A 17916-nucleotide genomic window follows, 5' to 3' on the forward strand; every position below is an offset into this window, starting at 1 on the left:
ATTCGGTTAGTAGATGTGCAAACAGAACATAATTCATTCGGTTCGATATAGGCACCGTAACCAAACAGAAAAAATGAACATAGACGTGTGAACGTACATCCAACAACGAGTTGTTCCCGTGCTAGGTAGTCTCGAACGTGTGCGTTTATGAGTCGCGACAAAACAAAATATATGGGCCAAGCCGACAAACGACAATCTGCATGCAAGGCCCAAGATGGCCAGCGGTTCTGGCTAGCAATTCGTGTGTGTGTCCAACATAGTTAATTAAAGCGCTGTCGGCTGGTGGTTTAGTCCCAACTCGGCCAACCACGCACAAGAAGGTGGATAGCTAGTCTATATAAAGCACAGGTGCAAAGGAAGAAGCTAGCCACACAGCTAATTCGTTGGCTCATTTGACAAATACGGTAGGAAGCTAGCCACACAGCTAATTCGTTGGCTCATTGGGCAAATACGGTATAAATGGATTACCAAACCGAAAACCTTGGTTAACCAAATTTTGGTTTCCTATTTTAGGTCTTTTTCGGTTTTCATCTTTGTTAACCGAATTTTTAAAATAACCAAATGGTAGAAACCGAAATTTCGGTTTATACCAAATGCCCAGGTCTATTACTAGCTACTTCCTCCGTTTCTCAAATAAAAGAAAAACTACTTCCACGTTGACAAATATAAGATGTTCAAACTTTTTGCCGAATCAAATATATATAAACACGTTTTAATGCATTTGTTTCCTCGTTCCAGTTTGTATGAATGTAGGTCATATTGAAATATCCAAAACATCTTATATTCATAAACAGAGGGAGTAATTTCCAAGCTACCAAGTCTAACAATCCAGAATTTATTTTCATTGAAAAGAACAAGTATTGGAGAGCCCCAAAATATATAATATGCATAGAAAATCAATGTATCCGTTCACTAATGTTTGAAGAGCTGTACCAAATGATCACACTGAACAAGAACATGTGGATGTGGAGGTAAACGCATTAGCCAAGTCAGAAACGGAGATAAGATCCTCGTGGTGGAAGGAAAAGAAAGCACAAAAGTTAGAAATAGACCATGCACATGCATGAGCCTACCTAAGCTACTTTGGGATTTTCTCGCAAACCGTTAAGGAATGACTCTAGCCTCCGATTCAGTTCTCTGAATCGCTACATGCAGATTCGTGATTGCCATATCATCTGGGAACAGAGCAGAATCACAGAGACTGTAGCTAGCGCATGTCTACTTGTATAGCCTTGAGTACCATTAGTGGCAGAAGTTCTATTAACGAAGCTACACTTGTCTACAAAACGTCTCAAAATAACTCAAATTCTGCTTCCCTTGCTAAAGCTGCAAGCTTCAACGTTCAACCACCACTTCTTATCTTGGTATATCCAGCAACGACAAAAGGGGGAACCATAGTAGAACTAAACATACCAACAAATATCCTTCAATTCCTGCAACATCATATGAATTATAAGTACAGATGATAACAAGAATTTATTTTAACAAAATAAAATATATGTTCAACCAAAGTGGGACGACAATAATAGACAAAGAAACATGATATTTTTGTAACTCGGTAACAATACATGGGGCAAACCAAATATATCTTCTCTCTATTTTGTTTAGTATACAAAAATTATTAGGTAGATACTCAACAAAAAAGATACTTATTTATCGTTGTGCAGCCACAAATACGTCAACCTGTCAATTTGGACACCCCACCTTTATTCCAACTCATTTTGTTTACAGTTTGACCACCAATTTCGTCCTTGGGATATACATGTGCAAATTCAAATTAGTGTTTGAAGAAGTCATTATTCTCAGGGGAATAAATATGTGCAGAAACTTTCAGGTAAATATCTGGCCAATGCAATTTGACATACGTGCAACAGAAGCATATAGGAGTAGAAACTAAAGAATATGGTAATTGAAATGATAGTACTCCCTTCATTCTTCTACAAGGAATGGTATTGACTTTCTACAGCCTTCAAGGCAAAGCTAAAACTGTTCATTCCCATGAGAATAGACTGTAACTAGGTGATATATTAGTATTAATAAGAGAATTTGTATGATATGGAAATGCTATTAACAACAAACCTAAGAATTTCATGTGGCTGGTGAAGATAATTTTACATACATTGTTGAGTAATAAACAAGCAAAACGTTTAACAACACACACTACAAAGATTCTAAAACACAATCCATACAAGAACTGATGGAATGTCCAGACTCGTGGTCAAACACGAAATGTGCCCTTCAGCTATGCAAAGAGGCCAAATAAAAATAAATCAAAATGGTCCCTCAAGGAAAAAACAAATACCGACAGCAATGTACTTTTAAAAAATTGAAATTGGTAATTCAATGAATGAAATCACAAATGATGCTGCTCTTGTGAATATTCCACTATATTTTGAACCTAACGAGTCTTCTATATTAGCTAGCCCACGCTACTAAGATTTCTCTGCGCATCCGTACTTCCACGTCAGCTCAATTATTGACACCCGTCTAATGAAAATTCTGTGACATGTCATGCATGTACTCATAAGGTCCTTTTTTTACCTCATCAAGTCATGCATGTCTTTTTTCCAAGCGAGCAAGTCAATAATGTCTGTCACAAGTTAAAAAAATCATTAATTATTGTGTGGTCATAGACAGTATATATGTTGGATGTTTGGAGGAAAAGATATAGCTCATGCTTAACACTTTTGTTAAAAGATGGTGTCGCGTTAAGTTCAATTAAAAAGAATCTTCTCTTTTTATATATAATTGTCACATTCTTCATGGGTTTTATTTTTTTAAATGTAAACCAAGAACAGTCTTAAATTTGTTTTTCCATTAGTTTTTTTTTAAGCACATGTTTATTATGTACTCCCTCCGTCCCAAAATTCTTGTCTTAGATTTGTCTAGATATAAATGTATCTAGTCACGTTTTAGTATTCGGATACATCCATTTCTAGACAAACCTAAGACAAGGATTTTGGGACGGAGGGAGTATTTGTTTTAACACGGTTCCCGCAGCAACGCATCGGGCATCATCTAGCTCTTATAAGTTATAACAAGCTTGCACACATACAAATTTGTTGATTCCAGAATCCAGCATTGACAAGCCAGGATGGGATCCGACATAACTAACAATTGCCTTCATTATAGGCACCAAATAATGGATGCCTAAATTTCAGCAAGGGCGGCCCAGCCCGAGAAAAACAAGCCGGGCCATGTCAGGCTCGGGCTCAATCTGCAGCCCGAAAGTCAATCCAGGCCGGGATCAGGCTTTGATTTTGAGCCCGAAAATAACACCGCCAGGCCTGAAATACCCCAGATAATAAATAGGCTATCACGTGTCTCTTTCCCAATTCCTGCAACCCTAGCCTACCAACCAGGCAACCACACAGAGCGTTGCAGCGCCAAGACCGCCTATCTCCGACGAGGCGAGGCAGCGTCCAAGGAGTCACCCGACTCCGGCGCTGCTAGGCAGTGTCCAAGTCGGCGTCATCTCCAACGTGGTGGAACATGGCATTCAGGGAGTCATAGCCCATCTCTTGCACAATGAGGCGTCATCCAGGCATTCGCCCGTCTCGAGCGCTGCAAAGCAACGTCCAGGCCTTGGCCCATCACATTTCCCTTTTTTCGTGTGTGGAGCCCCCGCCGTCCAGCACCTCCCCACCTCTTCAGCAATGGGGACGGGGACAAAAGCACGAACTGTGGCCATAAACACTGATCGAAGTCGCATGTTTGATGTGCACTTGCCGTTAGATGTGTGTGATGTCGATCCATACCTGATCCATGATGTGCATGTGTGGTTGTTCCGTTGTTGCGTGCTTGCTTCATGATTTGTGTGTGTGCTTGATGTGTGATGTAGGGGCGTGCTTGATGTGTTGAGCACTGAATCACACTTATCTCTCGAACAGCAGATATGCAGGTGTATGTTATTTTAAATTGCAAAATAGAGAATATCTATGGCTAAAATGTGATAAATCTGTTTTCTATCGGGCTTACAGGACAGGCCTCTGGCCTCAGGCTTTTCTGTTGGGCCAGGCTCTGGCTTGAATTTGAGCATGATATTTCAACCCTGGACTTTTGCATAACCGGCCAAGAAATACCCAAGCTTAGATGAACCGATGGTATTAGAAAAAAAAAAGACATGGCAAGACACAACCCCCCTTCAATCCACAATCAATGGACAAAGCATCATGCACATGTCACACAAAGCTTTTCTGATAAAAGAAGTTTAAAAAACATCCAGTTATACATTATTCACAATTCACTTCATGCTTAGCTTCAAGAATCTTTAATTCTTAATTAACCTTAAATACTCAACTATTTTCGTCTGGAATGCAATATCAATACAGTTTCTAAGCTCCCGGGAATTGGTGCCCTCGGAGCGCTCGAGTGTTTTCTTTTCTAGAAGTGCACCACGTTTGTTAGGCAAAGATCATGCTCGCAAGTCAAAACCGACATCTGGCCAGACCCAATAGTCGGTTTGTTGAGATCAGCTATGTTGACTTTGCATGCCGTTGAGCTCGCTTTTCCACCCTCCCGGTATCTCTCTTCTCCCGCCGCAAGGGTTCCGTCCGCCTACCGCTCGCCGCCACCACGCATCTCCTCCCCGGCTCCGCCAAGGCCCTCACCGTCTGCCTCGCCACCGAGAGTACACGCTGTGGTGGCGCTGTACAGGGATGTCGGCCACTTCCAGGCTCTGTTTCCTTCCTCAAGCCCCACCATGGTCAGCATCCCCTCCCCTCAACCCACCTACTAAGCTCTCTCTTTTCCCGATCTCTCTGTCTGGTTCTATTGTTTTCTCCCAGGCCAATTTCAATAAAGTATTATCTTAATTCTGAGCCAAATCATGGGCTATTTGGAGGCCTGTACTTATTTGGTCGGACAAGCTATAAGTTTGCGGTGAGCTCATGGAATTTCTAGATGCTGCCAAAGGAGTTAATCTTCATATAATTTTTGTGTCCTCTCGAAGTAGTAGATTTCATCTGTATTTATCTTGCCATAGGATTTCCATTCTAAAGAGCATGCGTGGCAGGGGTTCTTCTCGGCTGCCTTGGGGGCTCGGACTCAACACTCGAGCTCCTGCACCTACAGCGCCATGCGCCGATGCATGACCTCAGTGCCACTGGTGGTGGCATCGCAGAATCTAGGTAATGACTCCTTGACCATCTCCGCCTCCATGGACTTTCCCGTCCTGCTCTTTGAGTTGTAGTGCATATTGTTTCCTACGACTTGTACTGCATACTGTTTACTGCTGCTCTTCGAGTAATATTGTAGTGGCAAGAAGCCATGAACTGGAAAAATAATGACATCTATGTATAAAGAAGGGGTTAATAATGGTCTTCTTTTGTACTAATTTTTGGCAATACTTCTTTGGAGTGCGTTCAATGTTTGTGGCTGAAAGCCACGAACTGGATATTTGTGTTCTTTATGTGACACGATAGTTTGTAGTTACATTTTCAACCTTTTCTATTTCAGATATTTCTAATATTATAATTACAATCTTCAATGAATAGCTCCCTGTTAGATCTGGAGTGAGGTGATAGGAGCAGCAAGCAACAATAGGGAACCAACAGGATCTCTTGTATGAAGATGTGCAGGTTTTCTTCAGCTACTGCAGATATCGGAATCAGGTAATCGGAGTATTAATTTCATGCAGGAAGGTCATAAGCATGAGTGACATCGTCAAGTAAGTAGATGATCAGATTTTTGCCTTTGAGCTGGGCTACCCTCAGTAAAAGAGCCTTCTACCGAAAAAAGATGTGTTACACATGTTCCAGTATATTCCTCTGTTTGGAATAGAGAAAAGACCTTTATGCTGAGAATCTACTTGTTGTAGAAGAAACTTCTGTTAACAACTACTACCTCTGTCCCTAAATATAAGACGTTTTTGCTGTCCAATTTGACCAGCAAAAACGTCTTATATTTAGGGACAGGGGGGGAGTACTTTTTTTTGCGGGATGTTAACAACTATTTTGAAATATAAAGGTGTTCTAATAAAATAACTCCTCGCAAGATTATATAAAGGACGGATTGCCATTCTAGAACATATGTTCTGTTGCTAATTGACACTGCTTTCAGAAGTACTCCCTCCGTCCCAAAATAACTGTCTCAACTTTATACTAGATCTAGTACAAAATTGTACTAAGCTTGAGACACTTATTTTGGGACGGAGGGACTAACTTTTATTTAGGACATTAACTGTCAAGGTGACTCGTCATTTAGTGAGAACCGACTATTTTACACTTCACCAAGGCATTGGTCTGGGTGGATTGCAAGTGCACAAGTATCTGTAGATTTTGCCATTTAGTTGAATAAGAATAATCTATCTACTTAGGATTGGTTTTGCTTGCAGGAATTGGCAACAGCATATTACAATAATGCTTCCTCTACCCGTCATTCCCTCCACTTGACCTGAAAGAGGTTTGCATCCAGCTTTAATTTCTTGGAGATTTATTAATGAAGGTCCAAACATATTAGCATATCTTGATGAGATGTCACTATGAAATAATACTCAAAGGCATAAGATCAAATTTTCTTCATGTTATATTTCTTTCTTTTTTGTTTGAGATGTATTCTGATATATGTTCCCAGAGAATAGATATTTGTTTTACTTTTCTTGGTATCAGTTTGGAGAAAAACTGTGAAACTGAAATGATGCTTGTTTTAGTCATTGTAACTACTGTACGAAATTCTAGAAAAAATGTGTTACAGAAATATCAGCTCAAGGTTGAGGAGATGAAATTTTATTTTGTCCCCTGTTACACTTCAACTACCTAAGTTTTGACTAGATTGTACCATTGCTTGCTACTGAGCATTGGTAAAGAAGTCCCAGAGTCGTTGTGCAAACAAGCTATTTATAGTGAATATTGCAGCCCAACTTGCAGCTTCAGTCGGTAACTTGTGGTATTATTACGAAATGTGTTTTGTGCAGGTTTCAGCCTTCAGTATTTATGATGCTGAACTTTAGTTGTAGGACAAAATGTTCCTATTTGTGATCTATGATATTTGCATGTAGTTCGCTGAATAAACATATATTACTCCTATATTACTCTAAACTCTGCATTTCCTTCTTCACTTTCAACAACACTTAATTGTACATTTCAAAGTATTTGGGTTCATGGCAAACTAGAGTTCATGGTTTAGCAAGACTCCTGTTCATCACCTTAGTGTTGCAATAATTGACTCCATAGTGGCTTTGCTCGTTAATTAGTTTTGGATGTTTCAGGAACATGGAGAAGGACTCCACTGTAATCCACTAATATGAATAAGGCAACAGATCAGGATGGTGTTTCAAGGATTGAAATGAATTAGGATAGCTTAGATAAACAGATCAGACTTTTTTTTCCCTGCACTGTCATTTGGAATTTGGAATTGGCTTCATGCAGCCTTTTATTTATGTCCAGTTCAAAGAATTTTTGTCCGAATGGTAGCGCCATCATTGTCTAATGGTTAGAGAAAATGGCGCGCAAGACGCGCGTATGCTTCTAGTATTAACTAAACTCCACTTTGGAAGTTTGGATCATACTAGGACAGACCCAGAGCTATAAGCTCCCACACCAGGTCGGGTCTGGGGAAGGATTATACAAGGCAAGCCTTACTTCAATTAGGCAAAAAAGTAGTGAGTATTTTGGAAGTTCAGATCATACTAAAATGATGCTAAATAATATAATATTACCTCCCCAAAAAGCTTGGCTTAGATTTATCTAGATACAGATGTATCTAACACTAAAACATCTCTAGATACATCTGTATCTAGACAAATCTAAGACAAGCTTTTTGGGACGGAGGGAGTATTTAAAGAGTTGTAATCAACATATACTGTGCTGTTTTACAAATCAAAGTAATGAATGGTGAATGACAATTAGGCAAAAAAAAAGGACATATTGAGCCACGTAATGCAAAGCAGCATTAACTATTATATAAAAAAAATATGAAAAGTAGAGCAGGGTAGAACCTAAAAAGTTAGTGGATAATGAATTCACCATCCATTGGTTCAATTTCTAGTGGACCACCGGTCGGTCCAATAACATTATTGCTAATTCTAATTCCAACCTTTCATATCCTACTTACTCATGTCGACGCATAGACAGATTCAACACTACGTGACTAACAACTAAACAACACTGATGGTAACATAGGTAGAAACCTGAAGAATTATTATACATGATCATATGTACAATTTTAGTTGTCAACTTTCACTTGTTGAGCCAATGCGTCTCAAATTCATATTATCCTCCACTCTTCCATTTGACCAGAACATAAAACCAATATATAACCGAGAATATGTGCTTGATGTTTTCATTCACCAATTAACTAATGGATTAAACATCATGTAACACTTTGCAACTACAAGATGTAAGTTGCAGTTGTTGTGACTTGTGGCAAGACTGCAAGTGTGTGACTCTTCAACACATTCCGATTGATAGATTCAATTACTATGGACGATGGCTCCCTGAATTTGACATTAATTGTGCACCTTTACAAGATGAAGCTCTGTTGTTATTACATGGTAAAACACATCACCAAGAATAGACATGCAAAATAAGTCATATCACAGTCATGCTTAATCCACCCCCCCCCCTATCACTACACAGCATATCGATGCAAAAATCCTAAATTATACATCTACAACACAATTGTATTGTTACACTCAGGAGCGCGCAGAAGCATCATCATAGCCAGCGAGAAATAAGAAGACGTACGTACCATCACATGCGTGGCTGTGGGCGAAGGATCATGATGAGGATGTCTATGGCCATGAAGGCGACGAGCGGGCTGAGATCGAGCTTGCGGCCAAAGACGGGCGGGACGACCTCGCGGCAGAGGGCGAGGAAAGGGTCGCAGAGGTCTCGCAGGGCGGAGAAGGGCTGGCGGTCCCAGGGGATGTTGGGGAACCAGGAGAAGAGCACCCCGACAAGCAGAACCTCCCGGTAGACCCCCAGCCAGCGCACGGCCGCCGACATGGCCGCCGCAACCGGCGGGCGCAGCGGCGCAAGGTTTATGCTGCGCAGGCCGACCTCGAGCGGCGCAAGAAGCCCGCCCACAGCAGACGCGGCGGCGGCGGCGGCGCGCGGTGGGGGAGGGGACGCACAGACGCCACGGGGGAGGCGGAGCGGGCGGAAAACTAGGGTTCTGGCGGGTAGGAGACGGGTGGCCGGGCTCGGGAAGGGGCGGAGCAGGGGCGTCCTGGTGCACGGGGACACGAGGTGGGCGTTCATCTTGCCCGGACGCCGGCGGAAGATTCTACAAGGATTGGGATTGGTAGAGAGGCAGGGGAAGAGGAAGGTCGAGAAGGGGGTGTATGGATGGAAAGGATAGGGTATTACGTACAACTTCAATTAATTTACGGGGAAGATATCTGGGGAACGTTCGCCAGGAAGCAATTCCCAGGGAACGCCCCATAGACCGCAGGATCTTGATCCAAAGATGGCAGTTCTGTTTCAAAAATATACTAAAGGGAAACACTTCCTATCAGAAGTCTGGTAGGAAGTTTTCATCAGACGGGTCCGACGTTGTTGATTCTTGCCTAATCTCACGGTCCACGAAAATCTCCTATGTAGTTATTAATCTTAACATTTAATCCATCCCGATTATCCCGCGCATGTCCAGCCCACCCACCCCATCCCGTCCAGAATTCCATGGGCGAGCTCATCCAAGCCTGCTCACAACGACAGCCACACCTACCACCATCCCCATCCGCACCAAAACTAGGATGGCTACAGGTGCTCCACCTCGCCGGTGCGGCGTCCGGCCGCTGCTCCGTCGATCCCTGGTCTCAAGTTCTCAACAGAGTCTGCATAGCCCCCCTTCACTGCCACGGTTCCCCTCTTGATCTGCCCGTCACCATCGCTCCCACCTCATTGTTGTGCCTCTCACCCCTGGTATGTACTCATCTGATCTAGGGCTTGCTTCATCCCATCTTTGATTCCTCGCTTGTTTTGAGTTGTGTTCTTTGCTTGCAATACTTGCTTCGATTAAATTTGTTGAATGTAGAAAATGTTATACCCGGTGCGTTATGTGTCACTGTGCCATCTATATGATTATTTGTTCATTTCTTATGCATATCACAACAATCTAATTCCTAATATTGGCAGTGATATTAGTTATCCACATGATTTCAGATTTCTTCCATCGAAGTTTGGATCTGTTTCCAAACTAACATGTTCGTGCTTCTTAGTTATGTAGCATCCATAAAGTTATGCAGATGCGTCTAAACATTTTTTTACTTCCAAATGCCGAAATAATACACATGAATCTATATGTTGGTGAGCCAAAATATCCATGGCTTATTGGCCAAACATTTTCAGTTTTGCTTTAGTTATGTGCTTCAATTTGAGCCTCCTCTTGGATTTGTGTATCAAATTTTGCTAACACTGTTGCATGATTATGTACTCCTATTGCAGGAAGCACACAATAATTTAGCAAGAAGCATCACGTGTATCCACATGGCGAGAGGACACGGTCTTTGATTTTTTGCTTGTGATTTGTGTCAGCGTGGTAGATGGTGTGGTGCTTCCTGACTACCACAGAAGCAAAGAATGTATTCAACTGAGACATGTGTGCATCACCGTGGAAACATTTCCCATATTCTTTCAAATAATTATTTTCCTTCTTTTTATTGGAAACAAATCTATATTTGTATGGAAGCAATCCTCTTGTCTATGGAAATATAATGATTTGGATGCCGAATATATCTCTCTCTTCCCGGCAAAAATATTTATCTGCAAGGCATCATCTTGTTGTACGAAAGAAAATTCTGATTTGATTCAGTTTCCAAATTGTATGGAAGCAAATGATCATTTCTTTAGATGCAAAGTACACATTCTTTGCAGCCAAATTCCTATTTATTCGGATGCAGATGCCATATTCTCTGAAAGAAGTTCAATTTTAATATGTTTTTAAGAGTCCTTGACATTTGTAAAAAAATGTTTGATGGAAGCATGAATTTATAATATTAGAAGCAAGGCATATATTGTGGTTAAACAATGCTAAATAAATTTTCATGTTGGAACAAATTATAACAATTTGACAAAATCTTCAGTGTGTACGGAAACAAAATTTCTAGACGATAGAAGCAAAATGAATTGATATAATTTCACATTACCAAAACATGGCGTATTTCCGATCAAGAAAACTAACCAATAGCAATGCCTTAGATGCACACACGGTTTGCTAGATGCATCGTTGGCCCAATGCAGATTTTGAAGCACAAAGAAAGCACTAAGGCTATTAATGCTATTGACGTAATTTTCTGGGAGTAACTGATGAAAACAAATCGCAATTAATACACTCCATGCAAACTACCTTGGCCCATGTCTGTAATCAGACGGTCCATGAAAATTCAATCCAACGGTGTTCGGCTGGTCTGATGCAACACGAGGGATCGGTAGTCTGATCCCTAGCGGTGCCCTATGCTAAAAAGGGAAGAAATGTCATGGCATTTTTAAGAACTGTCATCCTCCCACACATATAAATGCCACTTTGGGTGTTCGTAAATGCCAACCTAGCTGGCGAACGTTCGCAAGCTGGGAAGCATCCTTAATTTAAAAAGGAGGAGTATTAAAAATTGTTTTTTTAAACGAAGGCATAAGTTTTTCCTCGTCTATTAATTAAAAAGGAGGATAGAGTGTGTTACACATCACCTCAAATAAAAAATGGTCATTACTCTCCCGGCATTATGTTTCTCAATTTTTTCGCACCCGCGACAACCCAAAGTCTAGCATCTCCTTTGATGGTATTAAAGATGATTGGTGATGGAGTTGATTTATGTTGGAATACACGAGCATTTCTCTCATTCCAAATGGTCCAACCAACTTGGATGGTGGATAGGAGTAAAAACTTTACAGTTTTGTTTGGAACCACCAATGATGAGTTTAGCATGGAAGATACTGAAAACCTTTGTCGTGACATTGACAGTAAAGAACACCACTCAAAACTATATTTTCAACCCTGCTTTAAAAACTTGAGCTTTGACACCTCTGCAAATCAATGCTTCCCTCTACGAATGACCTATCTTTTTTACTTTTATGTTGAGTCATCACCCTATTTCTTACAGGATTAGACCGGAGAGCACTATTGTCATTTTTATGCCTTGATTCTAGCCAATGTTGGATATGAGTGTGACTAGGATCTTTTCTATTCTGAATTATAATATTTAGTCACTCCTTGATTCTCATAGGTACTGTGCATTTATTTTTTACGGTCTCAAAAAGGGCTAGCGAGATACCATGTCACCATATTATAACGTGATTGTTTTCACAAATTGTTGGCATGTGAGATTTCCTATTATTGCTTTCTAGTTGGTTATGTATTGCCATGATTGAATATGATGCTCAAATTATTATCATGGATGTGTTTATTTATGGTTTATGCTAAAAACTTGAACACTAGCTAAGCATATGTATAACGACGAGAACAAACGAGTTTGTGAAAGTTTCCTTTATCACTTTCAATTTATCAACTGAATTTCTTGAGTACAAGCAATGAGTTAAGCTTGGGGGGGTCGATACGTCTCCAACGTATCTACTTTTCCAAACACTTTTGCTCTCGCTTTGACCTCTAATTTGCATGATTTGAATGAAGCTAACCCGGACTGATGATGTTTTCAACAAAACTACCTTGGTGTTTTTTTGTGCAGAAATAGAAGTTCTCATAATTGAACAAAACTTTTTGTGAATTATTACTGGTGTTTTTAAGGAATTATGGAGCAAAGACCTTCCGGAGAAACGCTCCCACGGGGCCACAAGACAACAAGGCGCCCCCCAGGCCATGCCCTGCTGGATTCTGGGGCCCACATGGCTCCTCCGACCCTAATTCTAGCTCTATAAAATCACATCTTCGGAGGAAAAAATTAGAGAGAAATTTTCATCATGTTTTACGAGACGGAGCTGCCGCCACCTCCTGTTCTTCCTCTGGTGGGCTAATGTGAAGTCCGTTTGGGGCTCCGAGGAGGGGGATTCATCACCGTCGTCATCACCAACCCTTCTTCATCAACACCACCATGATGCTCACCATCGGGAGTGAGTAATCTCATTGTAGGCTTGCTCGACGGTGGTGGGATTGGATGAGATTGATCATGTAATCGAGTTTAGTTTGATAGGGTTTGATCCCTAGTATCCACTATGTTCTCAGATTTTTGTTACTATGACTTTTCTATGCTTAATGCTTGTCACTAGGGCCCGAATGCCATGAATTCTGATCTGAACCTACTATGTTTCCATTAATATCAGAGTGATGTGGATCCTATGTTACAAGTTGCAGTTACCTATTACGTGTCTTGGTCCACATACCCCAAGGTGACAATAATTGGGATTCTTTCCGGTGATTGCCATAGTTTGAGGAGTTCATGTATTCACCATGTGTTAATGCTTTGCTCCGGTTCTCTATTAAAAGGAGGCCTTAATATCCCTTAGTTTCCAATAGGGCCCCGCTTCCACAGGAGGGTAGGACAAGAGATGTCATGCAAGTTCTTGTCACAAGCACGTATAACTATATACATAATACATGCCTACATTATATTGATGAATTGGAGCTAGTTCTGTGTCGTCCTAGTGTGTAACTGTTATATGATAAATGTCATCTAAATCATTATGCACCACCGGTCCAGGTGCCTACGCTTTACATATACTAAATCTTGCTAAGTTACTATGGTTGGTGTTGATGTTACACCTCCCACTCAATTGCTGCTATCCCTGTTACTATTACTACTATCATTTGTTGTGCCACTAAATCCTTGTTGGAGAGAGATATCTCATGTGCGGTTAAACTAACAACTCAACTCTTACGGCCAATAAATATTCTTTGGCTCGCCTTATGTCGAATCAATAAATTAGGGGGAAATACTACCCGTGAAAACTGTTGCGGCCCCCTATACTTGTGGGTTATCATTAAGCACCATCTTTAAGTAGAGATTACAACAGGGAGAAGAGGGTTTACACCGCTACATAGACGGGAGAGCTTTGGTGGTGACGGCGATGAAGTTGTTGGTGTAAATCGCCATCATGATGATTTCCTTGGCGGTGCTCCGGCGCCACCGGGAGAGAGGCGGAGAGAGCCTTGATACGTCCCAAACGTATCTATAATTTATGCATGCTCCATGCAAGTTTTGGGTGCTATTGCTATGTGTTTTGTACACTTCCATACCTTTTTCAACATATTTGGACTAACCTACTAACTCAGTGCACCCAGTGCCAGTTTATGTTTGTTGATGTCTGTGAATTGCAGGTTTCCGGAATCAGGTCTCCAGAAGTAGGATCGCATCTTACTTACGCAAACACCACAATGGAGATATATGAATTGCTATTTAACCTCATCCAAGGACCTCCTCGGTCAAATCCGATTCAACTAAAGTTGGAGAAACCGACACTCGCCGGTCATCTTTGAGCAACGGAGTTACTCGTAGCGATGAAACCAGTCTCTCGTAAGCGTACGAGTAATGTCGGTCCGAGCCGCTTCGATCCAACAATACCGGGGAATCAAGAAAATACTAAGGAGGGCAGCAAAACGCACATCACCGCCCACAAAAACTTTTGTGTTCTACTCGAGAAGACATCTACGCATAAACCTAGCTCATGATGCCACTGTTGGGGAACGTCGCATTGGAAACAAAAAATTTCCTACGCGCACGAAGACCTATCGTGGTGATGTCCATCTACGAGAGGGGATTTCTGATCTACGTACCCTTGTAGATCGCACAGCAGAAGCGTTAGTGAACGCGGTTGATGTAGTGGAACGTCCTCATGTACCTCGATACGCCCCACGAACCGTCCCACGAACCATCCCGCGATCCGTCCCACGATCCGCTCTGATCTAGTGCCGAACGGACAGCACCTCCGCGTTCAGCACACGTACAGCTCGATGATGATCTCGGCCTTCTTGATCCAGCAAGAGAGACGGAGAGGTAGATGAGTTCTCCGGCAGCATGACGGCGCTCCGGAGGTTGGTGGTGATCTAATCTCAGCAGGGCTCCCCCCGAGCTCCGCAGAAACGTGATCTAGACGAAAAACCGTGGAGGTATGTGGTCGGGCTACCGTGGCAAAGTTGTCTCAAATCAGCCCTAATACCTCAGTATATATAGGAAGGAGGGAGGGTAGGAGGCAGCCTCAAACCCTCAAGGTTTGGCCGAAATTTGAGGTGGAGGAGTCCTACTCCAATCCTACTTGGAGTAGGATTCCACCTTCCCACTTGGAAACTCTTTCCACCTTGTGTTTTTCCCTTCTCAAACCTTATGGGCCTTAGTGGGAACTTATTCCAGCCCACTAGGGGCTGGTTTATCTCTTCCCATAGCCCATGAGACCCCTTGGGGCGTGACACCCCTCTCGATGGTCCCCGTCACCCCTCCCGGCACTCCCGGTACACTACCGATGAACCCGAAACTTTTCCGGTAATGCCCGAAAACTTTCCGGTAACCAAATGAGGTCATCCTATATATCAATCTTCGTCTCCGAACCATTCTGGAAACCCTCGTGATGTCCGTGATCCCATCCGGGACTTCAAACAACATTCGGTAACCAACCATATAACTCAAATATGCATAAAACATCGTCGAACCTTAAGTGTGCAGACCCTGCGGGTTCGAGAACTATGTAGACATGACCCGAGGGACTCCTCGGTCAATACCCAATAGAGGGACCTGGATGCCCATATTGGATCCTACATATTCCGAAGATCTTTATCGGTTGAACCTCAGTGCCAAGGATTCATATAATCCCGTATGTCATTCCCTTTGTCCTTCGGTATGTTACTTGCCCGAGATTCGATCGTCAGTATCCGCATACCTATTTCAATCTTGTTTACCGGCAAGTCTCTTTACTCGTTCCGTAATACAAGATCCCGTGACTTACACTAAGTCACATTGCTTGCAAGGCTTGTGTGTGATGTTGTATTACCGAGTGGGCCCCGAGATACCTCTCTGTCACACGGAGCGACGAATCCCAGTCTCGATCCATACTAACTCAACGAACACCTTCGGAGATACCTGTCGAGCATCTTTATAGTCACCCAGTTACGTTGCGATGTTTGATACACACAAAGCATTCCTCCTGTGTCAGTGAGTTATATGATCTCATGGTCATAGGAACAAATACTTGACACGCAGAAAACAGTAGCAACAAAATGACACGATCAACATGCTACGTCTAAATTTGGGTCTAGTCCATCACATGATTCTCCTAATGATGTGATCCCGTTATCAAGTGACAATACTTGCCTATGGTCAGGAAACCTTGACCATCTTTGATCAACGAGCTAGTCAACTAGAGGCTTACTAGGGACAGTGTTTTGTCTATGTATCCACACATGCATTGTGTTTCCAATCAATACAATTATAGCATGGATAATAAACGATTATCATGAACAAAGAAATATAATAATAACTAATTTATTATTGCCTCTAGGGCATATTTCCAACAAGAATAAAAGCAACAAAGTAACAAAGCAAAGTAAAAGCGGAGGTGTAAACGATGGATGTGAATAGACCCGGGGGCCGTAGTGTTTACTAGTGGCTTCTCTCATGAAAGCAAGTAGACGGTGGGTGAACAAATTACTGTCGAGCAATTGATAGAACTGCGCAAAGTCGTGACGATATCTATGGCAATGATTATATCTATAGGCATCACGTCCAAAACAAGTAGACCGATACTTTCTGCATCTACTACTATTACTCCACACGTCGACCGCTATCCAACATGCATCTAGTGTATTAAGTCCAAAAGAACAGAGTAACACCTTAAGCAAGATGACATGATGTAGAGGGATAATCTCAAACCAATGATGAAAACCCCATCTTTTTACCCTTGATGGCAACTACTTGATGTGTGCCTTGCTGCCCCTACTGTCACTGGGAAAGGTCACCACATGGTAGAACCCAAAACCAAGCACTTCTCCCATTGCAAGAATCATAGATCTAGTTGGCCAAACAAAACCCAAGACTCAGAGAGACTTACAAGGATATCAAATCATGCCTATAAGAAATCAGCAAAGACTCAAATATATATCATAGATAATCTGATCACAAATCCACTATTCATCGGATCTCGACAAACACACCGCCAAAGAAGATTACATCGGATAGATCTCCATGAAGATCATGGAGAACTTTGTATTGAAGATCCAAGAGAGAGAAGAAGCCATCTAGCTACTAACTACAGACCCGTAGGTCTGAAGTGAACTACTCACGAGTCATTGGAGGGGCGATGATGATGAAGAAGAAGCCCTCCAACTCCAAAGTCCCCTCCAACAGGGCGCCGGGAAGGGTCTCCAGATGCGATCCCGCGGAAACGGAAGCTTGCGGCGGCGGAAAAGTATTTCCGAGGCTCCCCTGGTTTTTTGCTAAATTTTTGGGAATATATAGGCCAAGGATCTAGGTCAGGGGGCGGCCAGGGAGGCCACAAGCCCTGACACCGCCGCCTCCCCCTGGTGGCGGAGTGGGAGCTTGTGAGCTCCCTGGAGCCCACCTGGCTTGGCCCAGAGGCCCCCTGATCTTCTTTCGTTCGGGAAAAAATCATTTCAGGGTTTTATTCTGTTTGGACTCCGTTCCAAAATAAGATGTGAAAAGAGTCAAAAACACAGAAAAAACAAGAACTGACACTTGGCACTGAATTAATAAGTTAGTCCCAAAAAAGATATAAAAGATACATAAAACATCCAAAGATGACAAGATACCAGCATGAAACCATCAAAAATTATAGATACGTTTGAGTCGTATCAAGCATCCCCAAGCTTAACTCCTGCTCGTCCTCGAGTAGGGAAGTGATAAAGAATGAATTTTTGATGCTTTCATGCTACCTAGAATAGGTGTCCTTTGTAATTCCTCTTATGTGACGTAAATGTTCAGATCCTTTAGATTCAAAACAATAGTTTGCTATTGACGTGGAAACAATAATCATTCAAGCAAACTAGCAAGGTAATCATGAACTTTCAAAATAACAAGGCCAA

The 17916-nt window shown here is 42.1% G+C and overlaps 1 protein-coding gene across 2 annotated transcripts; it reads right to left on the bottom strand.

Annotated features, from left to right (window-relative positions):
• Positions 1-860: 860 nt before the first annotated feature.
• LOC123425717 (ylmG homolog protein 1-2, chloroplastic) lies at positions 861-9304 on the bottom strand. Of its 2 annotated transcripts, XR_006621868.1 has the most exons (3): positions 8689-9304; positions 2542-2590; positions 861-1433 (listed from the first exon to the last, which is right to left on the bottom strand). XR_006621868.1 is itself a non-coding variant. In XM_045109428.1 (2 exons), exon 1 carries the CDS (start codon positions 9198-9200, stop codon positions 8691-8693), a length of 510 nt encoding a protein of 169 aa, XP_044965363.1. In that variant the 5' UTR covers positions 9201-9304; the 3' UTR covers positions 861-1433; positions 8689-8690. The 2 variants fall into 2 exon arrangements, 1 of the variants encoding a protein (XP_044965363.1); XM_045109428.1 differs by lacking the exon at positions 2542-2590.
• Positions 9305-17916: the final 8612 nt, after the last annotated feature.

Source organism: Hordeum vulgare, chromosome 2H, assembly GCF_904849725.1.
Source record: "Hordeum vulgare subsp. vulgare chromosome 2H, MorexV3_pseudomolecules_assembly, whole genome shotgun sequence".
NCBI lineage: Eukaryota > Viridiplantae > Streptophyta > Magnoliopsida > Poales > Poaceae > Hordeum > Hordeum vulgare.

Excerpts from the sequence above, each read along its gene's own strand:
- LOC123425717 (XM_045109428.1), bottom strand. The coding sequence starts at position 9,200 with ATGAACGCCCACCTCGTGTCCCCGTGCACCAGGACGCCCCTGCTCCGC.